The sequence below is a fragment of the Rhinatrema bivittatum genome, chromosome 1, assembly GCF_901001135.1.
Source record: "Rhinatrema bivittatum chromosome 1, aRhiBiv1.1, whole genome shotgun sequence".
Taxonomy (NCBI): Eukaryota; Metazoa; Chordata; class Amphibia; order Gymnophiona; family Rhinatrematidae; genus Rhinatrema; species Rhinatrema bivittatum.
The window spans coordinates 4,712,390-4,734,511 of NC_042615.1; the positions used below are offsets into that span (position 1 = coordinate 4,712,390).

General features: G+C 41.9%; 1 protein-coding gene across 1 annotated transcript in view; it reads right to left on the reverse strand.

Moving 5' to 3' along the window:
* Positions 1–11,062: 11,062 nt before the first annotated feature.
* Positions 11,063–22,122, reverse strand: part of LOC115074355 (bifunctional heparan sulfate N-deacetylase/N-sulfotransferase 3-like) — a 416,141-nt gene continuing 405,081 nt past the window's right edge. The window contains exon 14 of the mRNA XM_029574134.1: positions 11,063–13,538. Coding sequence (XP_029429994.1) covers positions 13,419–13,538 — 120 coding nt within the window. The 3' untranslated portion in view covers positions 11,063–13,418. The remainder of the gene's footprint in view (positions 13,539–22,122) is intronic.

Here is a 22,122-nt window from a genome sequence, read left to right on the forward strand (position 1 = left end):
AGGGCTCTTTAGCTTTGAAAAGAGACAACTAAGAGGGGATATCATTGAGATTTATAAAATTATAAATGGGGTGGAATGGATAAATGGGGAATGGTTATTTACCTTTTCAAATAGCACTAGAAATGGGGACACTCCCTGAAACTAGCAACCAGCAGATTTAAAACAAGTTGTAGGAAGTATTTTTTTGCTCAGCATACAATCAAGCAATGGAATCTGTTGGAGGACATGGTCAAGGTAACTAACATAGTGGGGTTCAAAAGAGGGTTGGACAAGTTCCTGAAGGAAAAAGTCCATAAACAGTTATTAGCCAGGTAGACTTGGGAAAGCCAGCGCTTATATCCCTGGGAGTGATATACAAGAAATAAATCTACATGTTACATAGAGGGCAGTATATAAACCTTTTTAAATAAACTATTGGGGTCTGCCATGTTTTTGTCACCTGGATTAGCCACTGCAGTAGACAGAATGCTGGGCTTGTTGGACAATGGATTGATTCAGCTTGGCACTTAATATGTTCTTATGATATTGCTTTAATGAGCTCCCATGTTCTAATATTTTGAGGGCTCTTTAACTAGACAGGCTTCCATTTAGTGCCATCCATAGAAATTAGTTTCAGATTGTATGACTGTAGCAGATTGAGTGTTAGCCTATTTGCTGATCATAACATCTGTGAGAGTATTTTAACATTGTTAATGTTTTAAAGTAACGAAATGTGTGGAGGGATATTATACTGCAGAATTTGAGTTTAAACAAACACAAAATGCCGTGGTTACTCTGTGTATTGTTCAGAATCAGTTTTAATTTCAGTGTTTACCATGTTTGTATTAGTTTTATAGAGGTAAAAGTGAAATCTGCCTAGAGTTGATGAAAGTATGGAATATACATTTTTTAAATAAGTAAATAATGTATACATCTCATGCATGTTCAATGTAGCTATCCTGAAAACCCAACCAGCTTCTTGCATTTAGGACCAGAGTTGCCTACCCCTGGATTACATCATATATGAGCAGATGGACTTGAGTTTGATAACTATTAGAAAACATTTTATGAAGCCTTTGATTTTTATTTGAACTGTCCTGGAAGATTAAAGCTATAGATATAATGGAGATAAAGGATATAAATATAACATCTGGACTGATGAATCTAAAGACTGGTATTTGAATATTAAATTAAACATTTTCACATTTGGGTCCTGACATTCTCTGACTGGTTGTAGGGATGCATTGTGAGGATTTGGAGGTCTCTGATATGTTTATGGAATCCAAAGTGCCCACCACAGGAGTAAATCTCAAATTCTTGGCTTGCCTTGATTCAAAAACAAAAGTGGTGCCCATACTCTGCACTAAAATAGATTGCAGGAAGGAAATAAATGTTAAGAAAGCAGTTGGTGAACATGTCCACATGCCATGAGCCTGCCATCATGAGTTACTTTGGTGCATTTGGGAGAAGGGATGCTTCACTAGTGCCTTCCTTCATTCTTCTTTAGCTTTGGATGTCTCTTTTCTTCACTCCTTTGTCCTGCTCTTGACTGAATGCCAGTGTCTAGTGCTCAAGAGGGTTTGGGACTTGTTATATAGTGCCCCAAAGCTAACCAATAAGTGTCACTACTAATGCACACCTCACCCACCCCTGCTGGCATAAAATTGAGAAACTTGACTTTCTCACATAGAAATGGAGAACATGATGACAGATGAGGACCATAAGACCTATGTAGCAATGCTTCAGCCAACATCTGAGCTGGCCCTAATATTTCTTTTGAGGAATAAACATAATGATGTATTATGTAACTATATATACTTTTAAGGCATTTACTTGTGATGGTCATTTGGTCATTGTGTCTTTATATATTGAGGTATTCTTTTTTGCATTTCTAAGTCAGCTGTAATTCTTTTCTTTGATTTTTCTTGGCTTTTTCCAACCATGGGATGGTTATGGGATGGTGTTGAGTGAGGATTCCCTTGACAATGGTACTATCTATAATATGGAAGTATACAGGAGCCTGCTCTGTGAAGAAAGCAACAGCACATTGAAAAACCCTGATTACTGTGTTGGGCATTCAAACAGGACAAAAAAATGGTTTATACTCAAGCTCTTTCACATTACTCTATTACTTTACCTTCCCATCCATGAACACTGCTCCATTCAGCTTTGTCATGTTATTCCTCCATCGATGATCTCTGCTCCGTTCAACTCTCAGTAGTATTATCTCTGTATCCATGTATTCTGACCCTTCAGCGCTCAGTCTGTTATGCCAGCAGGGGTGGGTGAGGTGTGCATTAGTAGTGACACTTATTGGTTAGCTTTGGGGCACTATATAACAAGTCCCAAACCCTCTTGAGCACTGGACCCTGGCATTCAGTCAAGAGCAGGACAAAGGAGTGAAGAAAAGAGGGATTATGCCACTGACTTCACTGTCAGTGGCATAATCCCTCCTTCCATAGATTCTTTTCCCTTCAGCTCTCATGGGTATTACCCCTTTATGCATTAATTCTGCTTCCTTCACTCTTATGTTACCTATCCATCCAGGAACTCTGTTCCCTTCAGCTCTCAGTCATATTATCCCTCCATCCATGGACTCTGCACCCTTCAAATCTGTCATTTTATCCCTCTATCCATGGACTTTGCTTCCTTCAGCCCTTAGTCATGGTACTTTTCCATTTATGGACGCTGCTGTCTTCAACTCTCAGTCATGTTATTCCTCCTTCTATGGACTTTGCTCCCTTCAGCTGTCAGTCATAATATCCCTCCGTACATGGACTCTGCTTTTTTCAGCTGTTAGTCATATTATCTGTTGTGCTTTACACTGTCTATGGACTCTGCCACCTTCAGATGTCAGTCATATTATCCCTCCATCTAGAGACTTTGCTTCCTTCAGCTATCAGTCACGTAACCCCTCCATCTATGAAGTCCACTACCTCCAGCCAAATTTTCAAAGAGCACCATTTAGGGGGGTTTGTCTGAACTTATTGACTAAGTGGCACTGAATATCAACCTTTCTGATTGGTTAAATCTTTAGAGATATCTGTTTTGTAACTGGTTAAATCTAAAACCCTCCTGAGAACGCCTCTGGAAACACCTGTTTTCTGACTGGTAATTTGGTGCACCCTGTGAATTTGAGTGGATAGCTTTAGCCATTAGTGGTGGGGGGAATATTTCCAAAATTAGCCCATATGTAATTACTTGGCTAGATTACCCCTCAGAGCAGCTAAGAGTCGGTGCAGTCTCTCACACCACAAATGATTTTAGGTGTCCCAGAGGAGTAAACAATGCATATACAACTACCTCAGTCTCGGCTTCTGCAGGTAAAACTGATACAGAGTATGTAAGCACTTTCTAGTTTTGAACCTTGTAGGCAAGCGTCAGAGGTATCAGCTTCCCTCTGGAAAGGCAGATAGAATGTGGCCACATCTAGGCCCCCAAAAGCATTTTCTTAGCGTCAAAGTAGATCAAGCCCAATAAGTGGGTTATGCACCTCTGCCAGCAGATGGAGATGCAGCAAAAGTTGACATCACAGCTATATAGTCCTGCTCCGACATCAACCCACCAGTATTCTCCATCTCCAGCAGATGGTGGATATGCATTTCCCTTCAGGGGATTGCCTGTGAGTAAAAAAAAAAAAAGGAGAAAAAAAGAAAGAAGCTGAAAAGGAGATGTCTATGTAGCACCATTTGCCTCCTGAGGTGATACTGTGCGGTCCCTCCCTCTACTGAGTGCCTTCAGTCCAGTAGCTTTGACTGGCATGGTCCTAAATTTCAGCTAGTGGTTGCAGGCTGAGAGAGGCTTGGCGGTGAAGGTTTTAGCCCTCTCTTCCCATAGCTGCGAACCATTCCTGCTCTCAGGTGACAAGACAGGAGGACAGCAGGAGAAGGGTCTGTTTCCTCTGCATTCGGCTGTCCTACTCACATCTCTGGGGAGTTCTGTGAGGTGAAGAGAGAGTGCAGGCACGGCAGGTTGAGCAGCCATTTGGCTAGGCCCCATTCCCAGGATTCTTCCATTTTGGCACACTATAGACGGTTGACGCTCACTTGCACGTCCGTGTGTGCACCCATTCTCATCTATGAGTGCAATTTGGGCATTTTTCCTTCTGGACGCACATCTTGTGTGCCCAGTTTAGGTGTCAGTTCTGGATGTCCAGTTTGGGCGTCCAGTAAGATGAGTGGCCTAGGCATATGGGCTTGGATGCACATTTTTTGTGCGTCCATTTTAAGCACCATTGTATGTGCGGGAAAGGTAGGCATGAGCCTTCATTGGCCTGTGCACTTACAGCATGGCGCCCTTGGTGAAGAAACCTAAGTGCCTATCTATCTGTGCTGCCTGCCATATCAGGACCATTCAGCCAAAGTTTTTTTTAAGCCTGTGTCAGCGCTGCCTGGATGCTTGGGGAGATTTCCCTCCTTCCGATTTTGCAGATGATGGTCCATCTCCTCGATCTGAGAGGAGTGGGATCGAGGGAGACACTGCAGGGGTGTCCCCTCCCCTGATTGGTCCGTGGGTTGAGCCCTCAGGGGACACTGGCTCGCAAGTCCTCAGGTTCAGGCCTACGGGGCCTGGAATGGACCCAGCCTCCTTCTCCAGGCTGGAATTCTTCCAGTGATTGCAGACATTTCTACAGGGCTGGTCTGCTGAAGCGGCAGTTCCTACTAAGGTAGGTCCAGGCGATCTGAGTGCTCTTCTGCCTGTCTCCATGGTCAAGCGCCATAGCGCAGTGTGGTCTGACAAAGCTTGAATGCAGGTGGATCAGGATGATACCAATCATAATGGTGGGGACTCTCCTGGTGAAGAAGGGGACATTCCTCCAGATTTGGGGCCATATAGAATTCTTCTACATTTCTTTCAGAGAGATGAGTTGCCAGGTTTGATATCTCAGACCCTGAAGACTGTCGGAATGGCTGAGTCTGACTCCTTGGGGTCACAGAAGAAGGGTCCTATTTTGGTCACCTTGCGCAAGGCTTCTTGTTTCTTTCCCCTATTGGATGCAGTCCGGGAGTTGATTGATCTGGAATGGAATGCGCTAGAAGGAGGACACTTCGTAGCAGTTTTATACCCCTTGAATCCGCAGACCAGAGAGCAGTTGCATTCCCTAAGGTGGATGCCTTGGTATGTTCTGTCACGAAACATACCACCATCCCATTAGAGGGAGGTGCAGCTCTGAAGGAAGTGCAGGATAGGAGGATTGAGGGTATCCTGAAGCAAACCTTTGAGGCAGTGACAATGAATTTGCAAATTGCTTCTTGTTGCGCCTTGGTAGCTCGGGATATCTTATGGCTTTGTCGAGAATTTTGTGGCGGTGGGTCTGATTTGGGACCTATGGTAGAACCGGGGCCACCTTCTTGGCTGATGCGAGCTGTGACTTGGTTCACAAAGCCGCCAGAGGAGCTGCTTCAGTTATTGCAGCCAGGCAACAACTGTGGCTGCGCAGCTAGTCTGCAGATACTATTTCAAAGTCCAATCTGACTTCAAAGGCTCGCTTTTGTTTGGCAGTGAATTGGAAAAAATGGCAAGTAAATGGGTAGAGACTCAGGTCCTGCATTTGCCAGAGGATAAGAAGTCAGTTTCCCGGACCTCGTGGACAAGTGGCCACTGTAGAGACTACCAGCGTTTTCTGCTTTATAGGAGAGGTTCTTCCCAGAGATCCTGTTCCTTCCACAGATCCCAGTCCTTTTGTCCCCAAGGTCCTCGTTAGGATAAGGGCTCTGGAAGTGGAGCCCCTCTGTTTTCCCAATGAAGGTTTGCAGGCTACCTGGTGGTGTGGGAGTTAGGTGGGCCCAGATTACTTCGGATCAATGGGTTCTCAAAATGGTTCAGAACCACTATGCTCTAGAATTTCTTCAGATTCCTCTGGATGCCTCCATGGTCTCTCTATGCAACTCCCCTCAGAAGACGGTAGAAGTGGAAGTGACATTATAATGGCTGTTGATTCTGAAATCTGTGATCCCCATTCCCAAATCACAGCAAAATATGGACCGATATTCCATTAATTTTATCGTGCCCAAGAAGGAAGGGTCATTTTGGCTAATACTGGATCTCAAGGGCATCAACTGACATCTACGAGTCATGTATTTCAGGATGGAAAAAGTGCTCTCTGTCATAATGGCAGTTCAAGCTGATGAGTACCTCATATCTCTGGGTTTGATGGAGGCGTATCTGCATATTCCCATCCAGCAGGATCATCAGCAATTCCTCCAATTTGCCAACCTCTTCAACTTTTGTTGAATGCGGAGGCCAGGTTAGTTTCTTCGTCTAAGCGGTTTGACCGAATCATTCCTGTTTTATGTCGACTTCAATGGTTGCCTGTGATTGAGCGTATATTCTTCAAAATAGGAATGACTGTTTTCAAGCTTCGTATTTTGTCATCTGATTACTGGTTCAATGCATTACTTCGGATCCATAAGCCAGCTAGAACACTTAGGTCTTCACAATTAAATCTATTAGAGGTGCCCTCTGTGAAATTAGCTCATTTATACTGCACCAGGGAAACATCTTTCTCCATAGCGGCGCCCAATCATTGGAACATGATTCCGTTTGACTTTCACTCGATTGAAGATGTTAAAAAATTTAAAATATCCTTCAAGGAATTTTTGCTTAACCGTGCGTACAACTGTTAACCGAACTATTTCAAACAAGTTAATGTGTTTGGTAATTAACACCAGATGAGATTTCATATGATTTTCTTTTTTTAGACAAGTTTTGATGATTTAAATATTATTTTGTTATTTAGTTTCTATGAAACTATTTTGTACGTTTTTGTATTTTGCTTGTTTAGCTTTTATTATGTGTGTAAAATCTGTATATCGCCTAGGCCTAATAGTTTTAGGCGATTAATAAATCTTTTTAAATGAAATGAAACCTGGATTGTTATTACCAGTTTCAGGCCTTGCCTTTTACACTAGCCACAGTGCCCCAGTCCTTTTCCAAAGTCATGGTACTGGTATCATCATCAGCGGCCCTTCACAAGGAGGGCATTCTAGTTCACCCCATCTTGATGACTGGTTGATTTGAGCCAAGACACTGGAAGAGAGTCGTCATGTTTCCCGCAGGGTGGTTTCCTTGCTACAGGAACTAGGCTTGGTGGTGAATCTGGCCAAGAGCAATTTGCAGCTGTCTCTGACCCAGGAGTTATTTCAGGGTTTGATTTGATACAAGGCAGGGCAGAGTGTTTGTGCCTGAGTCTCTGATCCACTCATTGATACTGTGAGTCCGATCCTTATGGAGCTCTGTTCATCCAACTGTATGGTCTTATCTACAGGTCCTGGGGTTGATGGCTGCCACATTAGAAGCGGTTTTCTACTCGAAGGCACATATGCGCCCTCTTCAGCATGCCTTGCTCTCCTGATAGAGTCCACAGTCGCAGAACTATAGGGTGAGGCTGTTCCTTCCATTAGAGGTGAAATCCCAGTTGAGCTGGAGGTTACCTGTGGACCATCTCAGGAAAAGAATTTCTCTGATGATGCTGGATTGGTTGGTACTCACGACAGATTCAAGCCTCCGGGGCTGGGGGGCTCACTGTCAGGAGTTGGTGGTACAAGAACGCTGGAATGCAGGTGGGTGGCAGTGGAATATCAACAGATTGGAGGCATGAGCAGTTCGGTTGGCGGGCTTTCAGTTTGCTGAACAGCTAGAAGCTCAGGCAGTCTGGATTATGTCCAACAATGTACTGCGGTGGCTCACATCAATCATCAGGGTGGAACCAAGAGTTGGCAGGTGTTGGAGAGGATAGATGCACTCATGGTATGGGCGGAGCAGCATCTTCTAAGTATATCCACCTCTCACATTGCCAGAAAGAACAATATCAGAGCCGATTTCCTCAGCAGGAGAAGCTTGGACCCAGGAGAATGGGAGCTGATAGACAAGGCCTTTCAGCTCCTGGTAGACTGCTGGGGCCTACCGGATCTAGACCTGTTGGCGAAATTCAACAGCGCGAAGATTCCACACTTCTTCAGTTGCAGGCGGGACCCATAAGCGATGGGCATAGACACTCATTCAGGAGTGGCCACATGGTGCCCTGCTGTATGTGTTCCTGCCTTAGCCTTTGATAGTCAGGCTAGTACAGAAGATTGCAAGTCTAACCAATACTGTCCTTTTAGTAGCTCTGAATTGGGCTTGAAGGCCGTGGTATGCTCCAGAGACTTCTGATGGCAGTCCCCGCCAGTTTGCACCTTGAATGGATCTGTTACATCAGGGATCCATTCTGCACGAGGATCCAGGTTGGTTCAGTCTTACGGTTTGGCCATTGAAAGGGCTTGGCTGTTGAAGCATAGTTATTCGCCTTCTGTAATTTCAACTCTTTTTCGGGCCCGGAAGTTTTCTACTTCTCTAGCTTATGTTAGAGTTTGGAGGTCTTTGAGGCCTGGTGTTCTGAGCTAGGTTCTCGATTGCTCAAGATGGATATTCCTTTGATTTTGGAATTTTTACAGGACAGCTTGCTTAAAGGTTTGGTCCTTAATACCTTGAAGATTCAAGTTATGGCATTGCTTGTTTACAGGGGAAGACGAGTCAATGGAGGGGCTTTGTCTTCTCATCTGGACGTGTCCCGTTTCTTGTGGGAAGTTAAACATCTTCACTCCCCGTTGTGGCTTCTGGCACATTTGTGGGATCTTAACTTGGTCCTCGAGTTCTTGGCAGGTCCAACTTTTTGAGCACTATGTATTCTTTCCTTACAGTTGCTTACTTTGAAGACAGTTTTTCTGATAACAATCTATTCAGGACATCGGATCTCTGAGCTGCAGGCTCTTTCCTGCCATGAGTCTTTTCTCCATATGACTCCAGATGTGGTTCAACTTCAGACTGTGCCCTCTTTTTTTGCCCAAAGTGGTTTCGGACTTTCATTTGAATCAGTCCATTTCTCTGTCTGCCTTGGTCAGGGACAGAGATGAAGCTGAGTACCGCCTTTTGCGTTCCTGGGAAGTCAAGCATCATTTACTGCAGTACTTGGAGATGACTAATACTATTCAGAAGTCTGATCGCCTGTTTATGCTCCATGGTGGAGGTAAGCAGGGAGCACCAGTAAAGCGGGCAACTATTGCCCACTGGGTTAAGGAGGTCATTACGGCAGCCTGTGTGGCTGCTGAGGTTGCCTTACCAAAACAGATTAGACCGCATTGCACGAGGGCTCAGAAGGTGGTACTGGGAGAGCTTCATTTGTTGACACCTAATGAAAGTGGCGACATGGACATCTTTGCATACTGTCTCCAAACATTACCGCTTGGATGTTAGGGCTAGGGAGGATGCTGCTTTTGTGCAGGTAGTTTTGAATTGGCCGCTGGCAGTCTCCCGTCCTTTTTAGGATTAGCTTTGGTATATCCCACTTGTTGGGATTGACCTATCCGAATGCTAGGGAAGGAGAAATTATTACTTATCTGATAATTTCCTTTCCTTTAGTGAAGAGTAGGTCAATCCCAGACCCGCCCTCGGCTGCGGGAGTTGGATTTTGTGATTAACATTCTTAGAGCAAGCTATGCAGAGTATGATTCTTGATAACTGGTAAGTGTCTTTTCTAGCCCTTAGTTTGCTAGATATATTCTTTCTTTTTGTTAAGCTTAGTGTTCCTGTTGGTTGAGAAAACATGAATGGTTGCCTGTTACTAATAATGTTCGAGTTTAATCAGGTTTATCCACAGTTTGGCTTTTTCAGAGAATACTGGTGGGCTGATGTTGGGACAGGACTATATAGCCGTGATGTCAGCTTTTGCACTGTCTCCATCTGCTGGCAGAAGTGCATAACCCACTCATTGGGATTGACCTACCCTTTATTAAAGGAAAGGAAATTATCAGGAAAGTAGTAATTTCTCCTTTATTAATGCAATCTGTAAAAACTGAAAGGAGTGATTGTATATTTGGATCTCAGTGGCTGTTACCAGTAGTACAGACCATATAACCCAAAGCCTTTCTGAAACAATTGAACAGCACACAGGGCACCTTCTTCCGATCTGAGTTTATTCTTGTACATTACAGAGATCATGCCACTATCAGAATAATGTCCAGTTAAAAAAAATAATCAGAAAAAGAATTTTCAGCAATTTTCATTCAATATGAATGACAATATTACAGCTAAACACCTTGAAATAAATCAGTTACTTCCTGAGGAAGTTTTGCGTGTTTAATCAATGAAGAGGAAGGCAGCTGATGAATAAAACGTGACTTCACATGTACAGAATAATGTGTCATTACTGTGCCTGCAGCCACACCAAGCAAGCCTTAAACTCCTTGTATAGCTCTTATTACATTTTAAAGGACAATCATAAGTAACTCAAGGGCAGAAATATTATAGTAAAATACCACACTATGAGGCTGAGTCCATGTAAAAGTGGGTTTTTTTTATGTATACCCTAGAAATATAATTATTGCCTCAGTCACTAAGTTATTAGTATGCACAACACTAAAAGGGAGTGCAGACCTTCAAGTGTGTGCAGGGTGTGCATATCAAAATCTCCCGTGCTAACCCACCCAAAATGCAAGGGCTGCTTAGCGTGAGGGATCCCACCTAGAACCTCCAAGACACAAAACAAAAGCCCCTCCTTGAACCGGCCAAACCTCCCCTCTGCCTCTCTTATCTGTAAGCACAGGCTCCCCTGGATTCAAAACTCACCTTGCCTTCCAATCTCTGCAAGTTTTCTCTAGTTGATGCTTTACTGTGTATCAAACTGGCAGGGGAGCCTGGAGGGTGTGGGGCCTAAACCCCATATAAAAAGTTAGTGTAATGACAACATTTAACACCTTAACTCCAAGGCAGTGCTAAATTTACCACAGATCCGTGGCCTCAATAAATATAGCAGGGGGAGGGGCGGGGGTTATTGTATAGGGTGATAATAGCTAAAGACTTCATTATCAACCTATTTGCTTAATTGCATGGGTCTGAATGCTAATTTTTACCTTGCATGCGCAGGCCCAATTTGACACGTTTGTACCCATGACAATTTGTTAGTGGTTAGATCTCTATATAAAGGGACTACTTAGGACCTGATTTTAAAAAGCATTTATATGCTTAAAACTGGGGTTTTCCTGTGTAAATGCACTTTATGCGTGAAGTAGGCTTTTGAAAATTGCTACAATATATGCCATTGAATTGTCAATAGATTTTACTCATGTTAACTGCGCTTAATGCGGGTAAATGGCTTTTGAAAATTGCTATGATAGTAGCTTACATTTACATGCGTAACTTCTTTGAAAATTCATCTGTGTTATTGACTTTTATTGACTTGTCCCCTAAGTGTAATGCTGAACCTTACACATTTCTGTTCCAGTACGTGCTGCCACCCTGGGTCTTTCATGCCTTTCCATCTTTTCTGTATCAACTTTCTGATTTGTCTCTGCCTGACAATACTTTTACCTGCTTCTTTATGTCTATCAGTCTGATCTTTGGTACTTTTGCCTTGTCCTTGTGTTGTACTGGCAGGTCAGACAGCACCTGCCAAAGTACTACCCTGGAAAAGTAATGTTAGGCCCTTGTCCGGTTCTTGGGGTAATGAACTTGAGACCTGGCTTGCAGGAGTGTGTGCTAATATCAGAACTGCTCTGATATACTAGTAAGAGGGGAGGTTTTGTAAGTCTCATTTTACACTAGCAACAATTTAATTTCATTGATTTAAAAAATGCAATTGAAAAGCACCTCTGAAAAATTAAGCCTCAGCTAAGCAGAAATATTTTGTAAATTGCAAGAACTGTATCATTGATACTGAGAAATCTTCGGTATAAATGAAATTTAGATGCACTATGCACACTACCGTACCCTATATCAGACACCTTGTGCCCCTGTACTTGGGCATTAGATTAGCACTTTCGAGCATGATCTAATCTGACTGGAACAGCTAGAACATGGACAATAATCCCAACAGCTCCTCAGTGCACACAACTGGAATTGCATTCTTTATGGTTCATTTCCTTCCAGAAGCGGACTTTTATTATTTTTCTAATGATAGATTGGCAAATTTGCTAGCTTGGTTCCTCATCATTTAAGATTTCCACAGTTTTTAGTGTAGGCAGTTGTGTGTTCTTTTCTATATTGACAGTTTCTTGTCACACCTTTTAGATTGTAAGCTGCATGGAGAAGGGACTGTCTATTATGTATATTTGTATAGTGCTGCATACATCTACTAACGCTATAGAAGTGTGAAATAGTAGGAGCAGCTGCTTTTCCAGAGTACTTGAGACCCAGCTGACAGAGCACCTTTCCAGCTGAGCACAATAGCAACTTGGGCATTTTTGTGTTACATCTCTGTTCCTTATTAGACATCTTCTGAGCATTATTTTACAGGTACCACAGGAAGGACTACAGTGAAAAGGCAAATGAGGCCACAAAACCTATACAGGGCACCATCCTCTCTTCATTAAAGCATGAAGCTGGACAGCTGCATATCTGCACTTGTGAGGATGATTTAGAAGAAGGGGGTGTTTATGTCTGTATGTGCTCCTCGCTGCACTTTACTACAAATCCATGGCCCAAAAAACCATCAAGGGGAAAATTCATGGCATTCAATACTTTTGATCAGGGCAATCTTCCCAACCTATATGCCAGCACCTCGCAAGAGTTACATCAATTTCCTGGCTCAACAAGAATATTTTATGTCTGCATTATTAAGACTGTGGGACCAGTGTTGGGACAGTGAAGGAGATCAAATTTCCAGTCCTTGCTTTGTAATGTTCTTATAGAGTTCCTGGATGCTTCGGATCCAATGTTGGGACAATGAAGGAGATCTGGTTTCCAATTCTGATCATTAATTGTTATATTTTGTTACTGAGCTCCTGGAAACTTTGGGACTGGTGCAGGGACACTGAGGAAGATTGGATTTTCTGTCCTTGTCCTTCGTCAATGCTTCACTTCAGAGCTCCCAAAGACTTTGGAACTGGTGCCTGGGACACTGCGGAAGACTAGATTTTCATTTTTTTTCTTCATCATTGCTTCGTTATTGAGCTCCTGGAAACATTGGGAATGGTGCTGGGATACTGAGGAAGATTGGATTCTCGGTCCTTGTATGTAATGTCATCACTGAGCTCCTGGAAACTTTGGGCATGGTGCTGGGTCACTGAAGAAGATTGGCTTTCCAGTTTTCGTTATGTAATGTCATCACTGAGCTCCTGGAAACTTTGGGCACGGTGCTGGGACACTGAGGAAGATTGGAAACTTTGGGCATGGTGCTGGGACACTGAAGAAGATTGGATTCTCTGTCCTTGATATGTAATGTCATTTCTGAGCTCCTGGAAACTTTTTGACCAGTGCTGGGATACTGTGATAGATTGAAATTTTGGTTCATGTCCTTCATCATTGCTTTGTTACCAACCTCCTGGAGACTTTGAGACCGGTGCTGGGACACTGAAGAAAATTGGATTCTTGGTCCTTGTTATGTAATGTCATTTTTGAGTTCCTGGAGACTCCAGGACTGGTGCTGGGACACTGAGGAAGATTAGAATTTGGTTCTTTTCCTGCTATCTCACATTCTGTAGCTCCTGCCTCAGCCATGATGGTAAAGGTTGTCCCAGTCTGTGTAAGAGCTTGGACAATTCCACATTATGATCTTGGTAATAGTTGGACAGAAATGCCCTGCACTGATGGGAGTGTGGTAGGAAGCAGAGAAAAATATTAGAAGTTACTACAAACACTGCTGTTCAATGTTCTCAGATTAGGTATACTAGGAAATAACTGTATGTATAATTATTGATCTTAAATAAAATAGACATAGGGCTGATTAACTAAACTTTATTCACATATAAATAGTTAATTTTACCCTAACTGTTAATTCAAATCATTCTGACCCTTGCACTCCCTGCACACTGATGGACTTTATATTTAAGAGAAAGCAAAACTGCCACAAGTTAGACAATTCAGCCCTCAGAGGAAAATATCCTCTGGAAGAGAGGTGATGGTATGAGAATCTAAGAAAGTAAACTCAGGTGCAACATCACAAAATATTTCTTCACTGAACAATTAGTGGATGCATGAATTGGCCTCCCAAAGGAGGTAAGAACATAAGAACATGCTATACTGGGTCAGACCAAGGGTCTATCAAGCCCAGCATCCTATTTCCAACAGTGGCCAATCCAGGCTGCAAGTACCTGGCAAGTACCCAAAAACTAAGTGTATCCCATGCTACTGATGCTAGTAATAGCAGTGGCTATTTTCTAAGTCAGGTTGATTAATAGCATGTAATGGACTTCTTCTCCAAGAACTTATCCAAACATTTGTTAAATCCAGCTAAACTAACTGCACTAACCACATCCCCTGGCAACAAATTCCAGAGTTTAATTATGCATTGAGTGAAAAAGAACTTTCTCAGATTAGTCTTAAATGTGCTACATGCTAACTTCATGGAGTGCCCCCTAGTCCTTCTATTATCCGAAAGAGTAAATAACCGATTCACATTTACCCATTCTAGACCTCTCTAAACCTCTATCATATCCCACCTCAGTCGTCTCTTCTCCAAGCTGAACAGCCCTAACCTCTTTAATCTTTCCTTATAGGGGAGCTGTTCCATCCTCTTTATCATTTTGGTTGGCCTTCTCTGTACCTTCTCCATCGCAACTATATTTTTTTGAGATGTGGCACCCAGAATTGCAGTCTCACCATGGAGTGATACAGAGGCATTATGACATTTTCCGTTTTTATTCACCATTCCCTTCCTAATAATTGCTAACATTCTGTTTGCATTTTTGTCTGCCATAGCACACTGAGCCGACGATTTCAATGTATTATCCACTATGACACCTAGATCTCTTTCCTAGGTGGTAGCTCCTAATATGGAACCTAACATAGTGGTATTATAGAATGGGTCATTTTTCCATATATGCATCACCTTGCACTTATCCACATTTAATTTCATCTGCCATTTGGATGCCCAATTTTCCAGTCTCACAAAGTCCTCCTGCAATTTATCACAATCCGCTTGTGATTTAACTACTCTGAATAATTTTGTATCATCTGCAAATTTGATTACTTCACTCATCGTATTCCGTTCCAGATCATTTATAAATATATTGAAAATAACTGGTCCCAGTACAGATCCCTGAGGCACTCCACTGCCCACCCTCCTCCACTGAGAAAATTGTCCATTTAATCCTACTCTCTGTTTCCTGTCTTTTAACCAGTTTGTAGTCCTCTAAAAGACATCTCCACCTATCCCATGACTTTTTACTTTTCCTGGAAGCCTCTCATGAGGAACTTTGTCAAATGCCTTCTGAAAATCCAAATACACTACATCTACCGGTTCACCTTTATCCACATGTTTATTAACCCCTTCAAAAAAGTGAAAAAGATTTGTGAGGAAAGACTTGCCTTGGGTACAACCATGCTGACTTTGTTCCATTAAACCATGTGTTTCTATATGTTCTGTGATTTTGATCTTTAGAACACTTTCCACTATTTTTCCTGGCACTGAAGTCAGGCTAACTGGTCTGTAGTTTCCCGGATTGCCGTGGAGCCCTTTTTAAATATTGGGGTTACATTACCCACCCTCCAGTCTTCAGGTAGAATGGATGATTTTAATGATAAGTTATAAATTTTTACTAATAGATCTGAAATTTCATTTTTTAGTTCCTTCAGAACTCTGGGGTGTATACCATCCGGTCCAGGTAATTTACTACTCTTCAGTTTGTCAATCAGGCCTACCACATCTTCTAGGTTCACCGTGATTTGGTTCAGTCCATTCCATCTCCGGATTGGGTATTTCCCCAACATCCTTTTCAGTAAACACTGAAGCAAAGAAATTGTTTAATCTTTCCGCGATGGCCTTATCTTCTCTAAGATAATTAACGGTCCAACTGACTCCCTCGCAGGCTTTCTGCTTCAGATATATTTTTTAAAGTTTTTACTGTGAGTTTTTGCCTCTACGGCCAACTTCTTTTAAAATTCTGTCTAAGCCTGTCTTATCAATATCTTACATTTAACTTTCCACCACTTATGCTTTATCGTATTTTCTTCTGTTGGATTCTTCTTCCAAGTTTTGAATGAAGATCTTTTGGCTAAAATAGCCTCTTTCACCTCACCTTTTAACCATGCCGTTAATCGTTTTGCCTTCCTTCCACCTTTCTGAATGTGTGGAATACATCTGGACTGTGCTTCTAGGATGGTATTTTTTTTAAAAAGTCCATGCCTCTTGCACACATTTTACCTTTGTAGCTGCTCCTTTCAGTTTTTTCCTAACTATTTTTCTCATTTTATCAAAATTTCCCTTTTGAATGTTTAGCACTAGAACTGTGCATTTGCTTACTGTCCCCCTTCCAGTCATTAATTCAAATTTGATCATATTATGATCACTATTGCCAAGCGGCCCCACCACTGTTACCTCTCTCACCAAATCCTGTGCTCCACTGAGAATTAGATCTAAAATTGCTCCCTCTCTCGTCTGTTCCTGAACCAATTGTTCCATAAAACTGTCATTTATTCCATCCAGGAACTTTATCTCTCTAGCATGCCTTGATATTCCATTTATATGTCAATATTGGGGTAATTGAAATCTCCCATTATTACTGCACTACCAATTTGGTTAGCTTCCCTAATTTCTCTTAGCATTTCACTGTCCTTCTGACCATCTTGGCCAGGTGGATGGTAGTATACTCCTATCACTATAGTCTTCCCCGACACACAAGGGATTTCCACCCATAAAGATTCAATTTTGCATTTGGTCTCATGCAGGATGTTTATCCTGTTGGGCTCTATGCCATCCTGGACATAAAGCAGCACCCCCGCCTCCCAGATGCTCCTCTCTGTCATTGCGATATAATTTGTACCCAAGTATAGCACTGTCCCATTGGTTATCCTCCTTCCACCATGTCTCTGAGATGCCAATTAAGTCTATGTCCTCATTCACTGCTATACATTCTAATTCTCCCATCTTACTTCTTAGACTTCTGGCATTAGCATACAAACATTTCAAAGTGTGGTTTTTGTTTGTATTTTCATTCTGTTTTCTAACTGTTAGGGATAAATTGGACTCTCTTAGCTCAGGTGAGTTTTTAATCACAGGCACTTGGATTACTTTTCTTATTAATCGAACCTTGCTGTTGGGATGCACTAATTCTAATGCGTCATTAGTATCCTTTGAAGATACCTCTCTTCAAACTATGCGCTGCTGAGCGACTGTCGGCTTTCCTCTTTGTTCTAGTTTAAAACCTGCTCTATCTCCTTTTTAAAGGTTAGCGCCAGCAGCTTGGTTCCACCCTGGTTAAGGTGGAGCCCATCCCTTCGGAAAAGACTCCCCCCTTCCCCAAAACATTCCCCAGTTCCTTACAAAACTGAATCCCTCTTCCCTGCACCATCATCTCATCCATGCATTGAGACTCTGAAGCTTTGCCTGCCTCTGGGGACCTGCGCGTGGAACAGGGAGCATTTCAGAGAATGCCACCCTGGAGGTTCTGGATTTCAGCTTTCTACCTAAGAGCCTAAATTTGGCTTCCAGAACCTCTCTCCCACATTTTCCTATGTAGTTGGTGCCCACATGTACAGCCGGCTCCTCCCCAGCACTGTCTATAATCCTATCTAGGTGACGCGTGAGGTCTGCCACCTTTGCACCAGGCAGGCAAGTTACCTGGCAGTCCTCACGTACACCAGCCACCTGTTATGCACAGAAGTGCTGGGCTGAAGGAAAAGGGCGGGGAGATTATTAAAAGCACAAACACACTAAATAATATACCCCAATAGTTTACTTCTCCCCAATACTTAAAAAAAAATTCCCAAGCAAAACTTACTGATTCCTTTCCGCCACCAGGAAGGTGATCCTCTCCTCTCAGTGCTTCCACTGAGAGGAGAGGATATGCACTGAGGATCCTTGTCTGTAGGATATGAAGGGTAAAACCAGGGATAAGCACAGAAGATCCTTAGCTGAGGGGGAGTAAAGAGTAAAGCTTTGGAGAAGGGCAGATCCTTTTGTGTGGAGGAGTGAGAGGTAAAGCCTGGGATAAGCACAGAGGATCCTTAGCATGATTTCAGTGCTGGGAAAAATCATGGAAACTGTTATAAAGAATAAAATCACAAAACATTTAGATAGACATGGTTTAGTGGGACACAGCCAGCATGGATTGACCCAAGGGAAGTCTTGCCTTCCAAATATCCTACATTTTTTGGAAGGGGTGAATAAACATGTGGATAAAGGTGAACCAGTAGATGTGTGGTGTATTTGGATTTTCAGAAAGCGATCGACAAAGTCCCTCTTGAGAAGCTTCTAAGAAAACTAAAAGAACATAAGAAGATAAGAAATTGCCATGTTGGGTCAGACCAAGGGTCCATCAAGCCCAGCATCCTGTTTCCAACAGAGGCCAAAACCAGGCCACAAGAACCTGGCAATTACCCAAATACTAAGAAGAACCCATGCTACTGATGCAATTAATAGCAGTGGCTATTCCCTAAGTATAATTGATTAATAGCCATTAATGGACTTCTCCTCCAAGAACTTATCCAAACCTTTTTTGAACCCAGCTACACTAACTGCACTAACCACATCCTCTGGCAACAAATTCCAGAGCTTTATTGTGCGTTGAGTGAAAAAGAATTTTCTCTGATTAGTCTTAAATGTGTTACTTGCTAACTTCATGGAATGCCCCCTAGTCCTTCTGTTATTCGAAAGTGTAAATAACCGAGTCACATCTACTCTTCAAGACCTCTCATGATCTTAAAGACCTCTATCATATCCCCCCTCAGCCGTCTCTTCTCCAAGCTGAACAGCCCAACCTCTTCAGCCTTTCCTCATAGGGGAGCCGTTCCATCCCCTTTATCATTTTGGTTGCCCTTCTCTGTACCTTCTCCATCGCAACTATATCTTTTTTGAGATGCAGCGACCAGAATTGTACACAGTATTCAAGGTCATGGGATATGAGGCGATGGCCGTTTATAGATTGCAAACTGGTTAAAAGACAGGAAACAGAGTAGGATTAAATGGTCAATTTTCTCAGTGGAAAAGGGTAAACAATGGAGTGCTCAGGGATCAGTTCTTGGACTGGTGCTTTTTAATATATTTATAGATGATCTGGAAAGGAGTACGACAAGTGAGGTGATCAAATTTGTGGATGACACAAAATTATGCGGATTGTGATAAATTGCAGGAGGATTTTGTGAGACTGGAAGATTGGGCTTCTAAATTGGTAGTGCAGTAATAATGGGAGATTTCAATTACCCCAATATTGACATATAAATGGAATATCAAGGCATGCTAGAGAGATAAAGTTCCTGGATGGAATAAATGACAGTTTTATGGAACAATTGGTTCAGGAACAGACGAGAGAGGGAGCAATTTTAGATCTAATTCTCAGTGGAGCACAGGATTTGGTGAGAGAGGTAACAGTGGTGGGGCCGCTTGGCAATAGTGATCATAATATGATCAAATTTGAATTAATGACTGGAAGGGGGACAGTAAGCAAATGCACAGTTCTAGTGCTAAACATTCAAAAGGGAAATTTTGATAAATGAGAAAAATAGTTAGGAAAAAACTGAAAGGAGCAGCTACAAAGGTAAAATGTGTGCAAGAGGCATGGACTTTTTAAAAAAAATACCATCCTAGAAGCACAGTCCAGATGTATTCCACACATTCAGAAAGGTGGAAGGAAGGCAAAACGATTAACGGCATGGTTAAAAGGTGAGGTGAAAGAGGCTATTTTAGCCAAAAGATCTTCATTCAAAACTTGGAAGAAGAATCCAACAGAAGAAAATACGATAAAGCATAAGTGGTGGAAAGTTAAATGTAAGATATTGATAAGACAGGCTTAGACAGAATTTTAAAAGAAGTTGGCCGTAGAGGCAAAAACTCACAGTAAAAACTTTAAAAAATATATCTGAAGCAGAAAGCCTGCGAGGGAGTCAGTTGGACCGTTAATTATCTTAGAGAAGATAAGGCCATCGCGGAAAGATTAAACAATTTCTTTGCTTCAGTGTTTACTGAAAAGGATGTTGGGGAAATACCCAATCCGGAGATGGAATGGACTGAACCAAATCACAGTGAACCTAGAAGATGTGGTAGGCCTGATTGACAAACTGAAGAGTAGTAAATTACCTGGACCGGATGGTATACACCCCAGAGTTCTGAAGGAACTAAAAAATGAAATTTCAGATCTATTAGTAAAAATTTATAACTTATCATTAAAATCATCCATTGTACCTGAAGACTGGAGGGTGGGTAATGTAACCCCAATATTTAAAAAGGGCTCCACGGCAATCCGGGAAACTACAGACCAGTTAGCCTGACTTCAGTGCCAGTAAAAATAGTGGAAAGTGTTCTAAAGATCAAAATCACAGAACATATAGAAACACATGGTTTAATGGAACAAAGTCAGCATGGTTGTACCCAAGGCAAGTCTTTCCTCACAAATCTTTTTCACTTTTTTGAAGGGGTTAATAAACATGTGGATAAAGGTGAACCGGTAGATGTAGTGTATTTGGATTTTCAGAAGGCATTTGACAAAGTTCCTCATGAGAGGCTTCCAGGAAAAGTAAAAAGTCATGGGATAGGTGGAGATGTCTTTTAGAGGACTACAAACTGGTTAAAAGACAGGAAACAGAGAGTAGGATTAAATGGACAATTTTCTCAGTGGAGGAGGGTGGGCAGTGGAGTGCCTCAGGGATCTGTACTGGGACCAGTTATTTTCAATATATTTATAAATGATCTGGAACGGAATACGATGAGTGAAGTAATCAAATTTGCAGATGATACAAAATTATTCAGAGTAGTTAAATCACAAGCGGATTGTGATAAATTGCAGGAGGACTTTGTGAGACTGGAAAATTGGGCATCCAAATGGCAGATGAAATTAAATGTGGATAAGTGCAAGGTGATGCATATATGGAAAAATGACCCATTCTATAATACCACTATGTTAGGTTCCATATTAGGAGCTACCACCTAGGAAAGAGATCTAGGTGTCATAGTGGATAATACATTGAAATCGTCGGCTCAGTGTGCTATGGCAGACAAAAATGCAAACAGAATGTTAGCAATTATTAGGAAGGGAATGGTGAATAAAAACGGAAAATGTCATAATGCCTCTGTATCGCTCCATGTGGGATTGCACATTGAATAATGTGTGCACTTCTAGTCGCTACATCTAAAAAAAAAAAAAAAAATACAGTTGCAGAGAAAGGTGACCAAAATGATAAGGGGCATGGAACGGCTGCCCTATGAGGAAAGGCTAAAGAAAGTAGGGCTGTTCAGTTTGGAGAAAAGACAATTGAGGAGGGATATGATAGAAGTCTACAAAATCATGAAAGGACTTGAATAAGTTAATGCAAATTGGTTATTTACTCTCTCAGATAATAGAAGGATCAGGGGGCACTCCATGAAGTTAGCAAGTAGCTCATTTAAAACAAATCAAAGAAAATTCTTTCATTCTGCATATAGTTAAGTTCTGGAATTCATTGCCAGAGGATGTGGTTATGGCAGTTAGTGTAACTGGGTTTAAAAAAGGTTTGGATAAGTTCCTAGAGGAAAAATCCATAATCTGCTATTAATTGATAAGGAATAGTAGCTTGATATCTATTTAATGTTTATGTACTTGCCAGGTACTTGTGACTTGTATTGGCCACTGTTGGAAACAGGATACTGGGCTTGATGGACCCTTGGTCTGACCCAGTATGGCATATCTTATGTTCTTAGCTGTGCAGGAGAGAGGGGTAAAGCCTGGGATAAACACAGAGTGGCCATTATTCACTAACCCTTAGATTCATAAAAAAGGTTTAATATTGCCCGTGCTAAGAAAAAGGGGCATGTTTAGAGAAATTTGGGAATTACCAAACCACCGCTTCATATGACATCACATTTCTTTCTCTCTCTCTCTCTCTAACCCCCTTCATCTCAAGCCCTTCCCCAGCCTGAAAAATGCCAAAACGGAATTTGCGAAACGCCATAACACATTTTAAAGAATGATGCGATAAGCTGGTTAATGGACAAGTTATTTGGTAAAGTTAGCTGGATAATGTCTTTTATATGCACTGTAATAAAAGTCCCACTGAATATTGCAACCTAAAGTTATCCAGCTACTTATAGATAGATAACTAAAAACCTAACTGGCTATATTCAAACATAGCTGGTCAGAAATTTTAGTTAACTGACGTTGTGTGGCTGGATAATTTCCTATTTAATAGTATACTGTTCTTGTCTACAGTACCTCCACAGGGAGGCTGTTCCATGCATCTACCACCCTCTCTGTAAAGAAA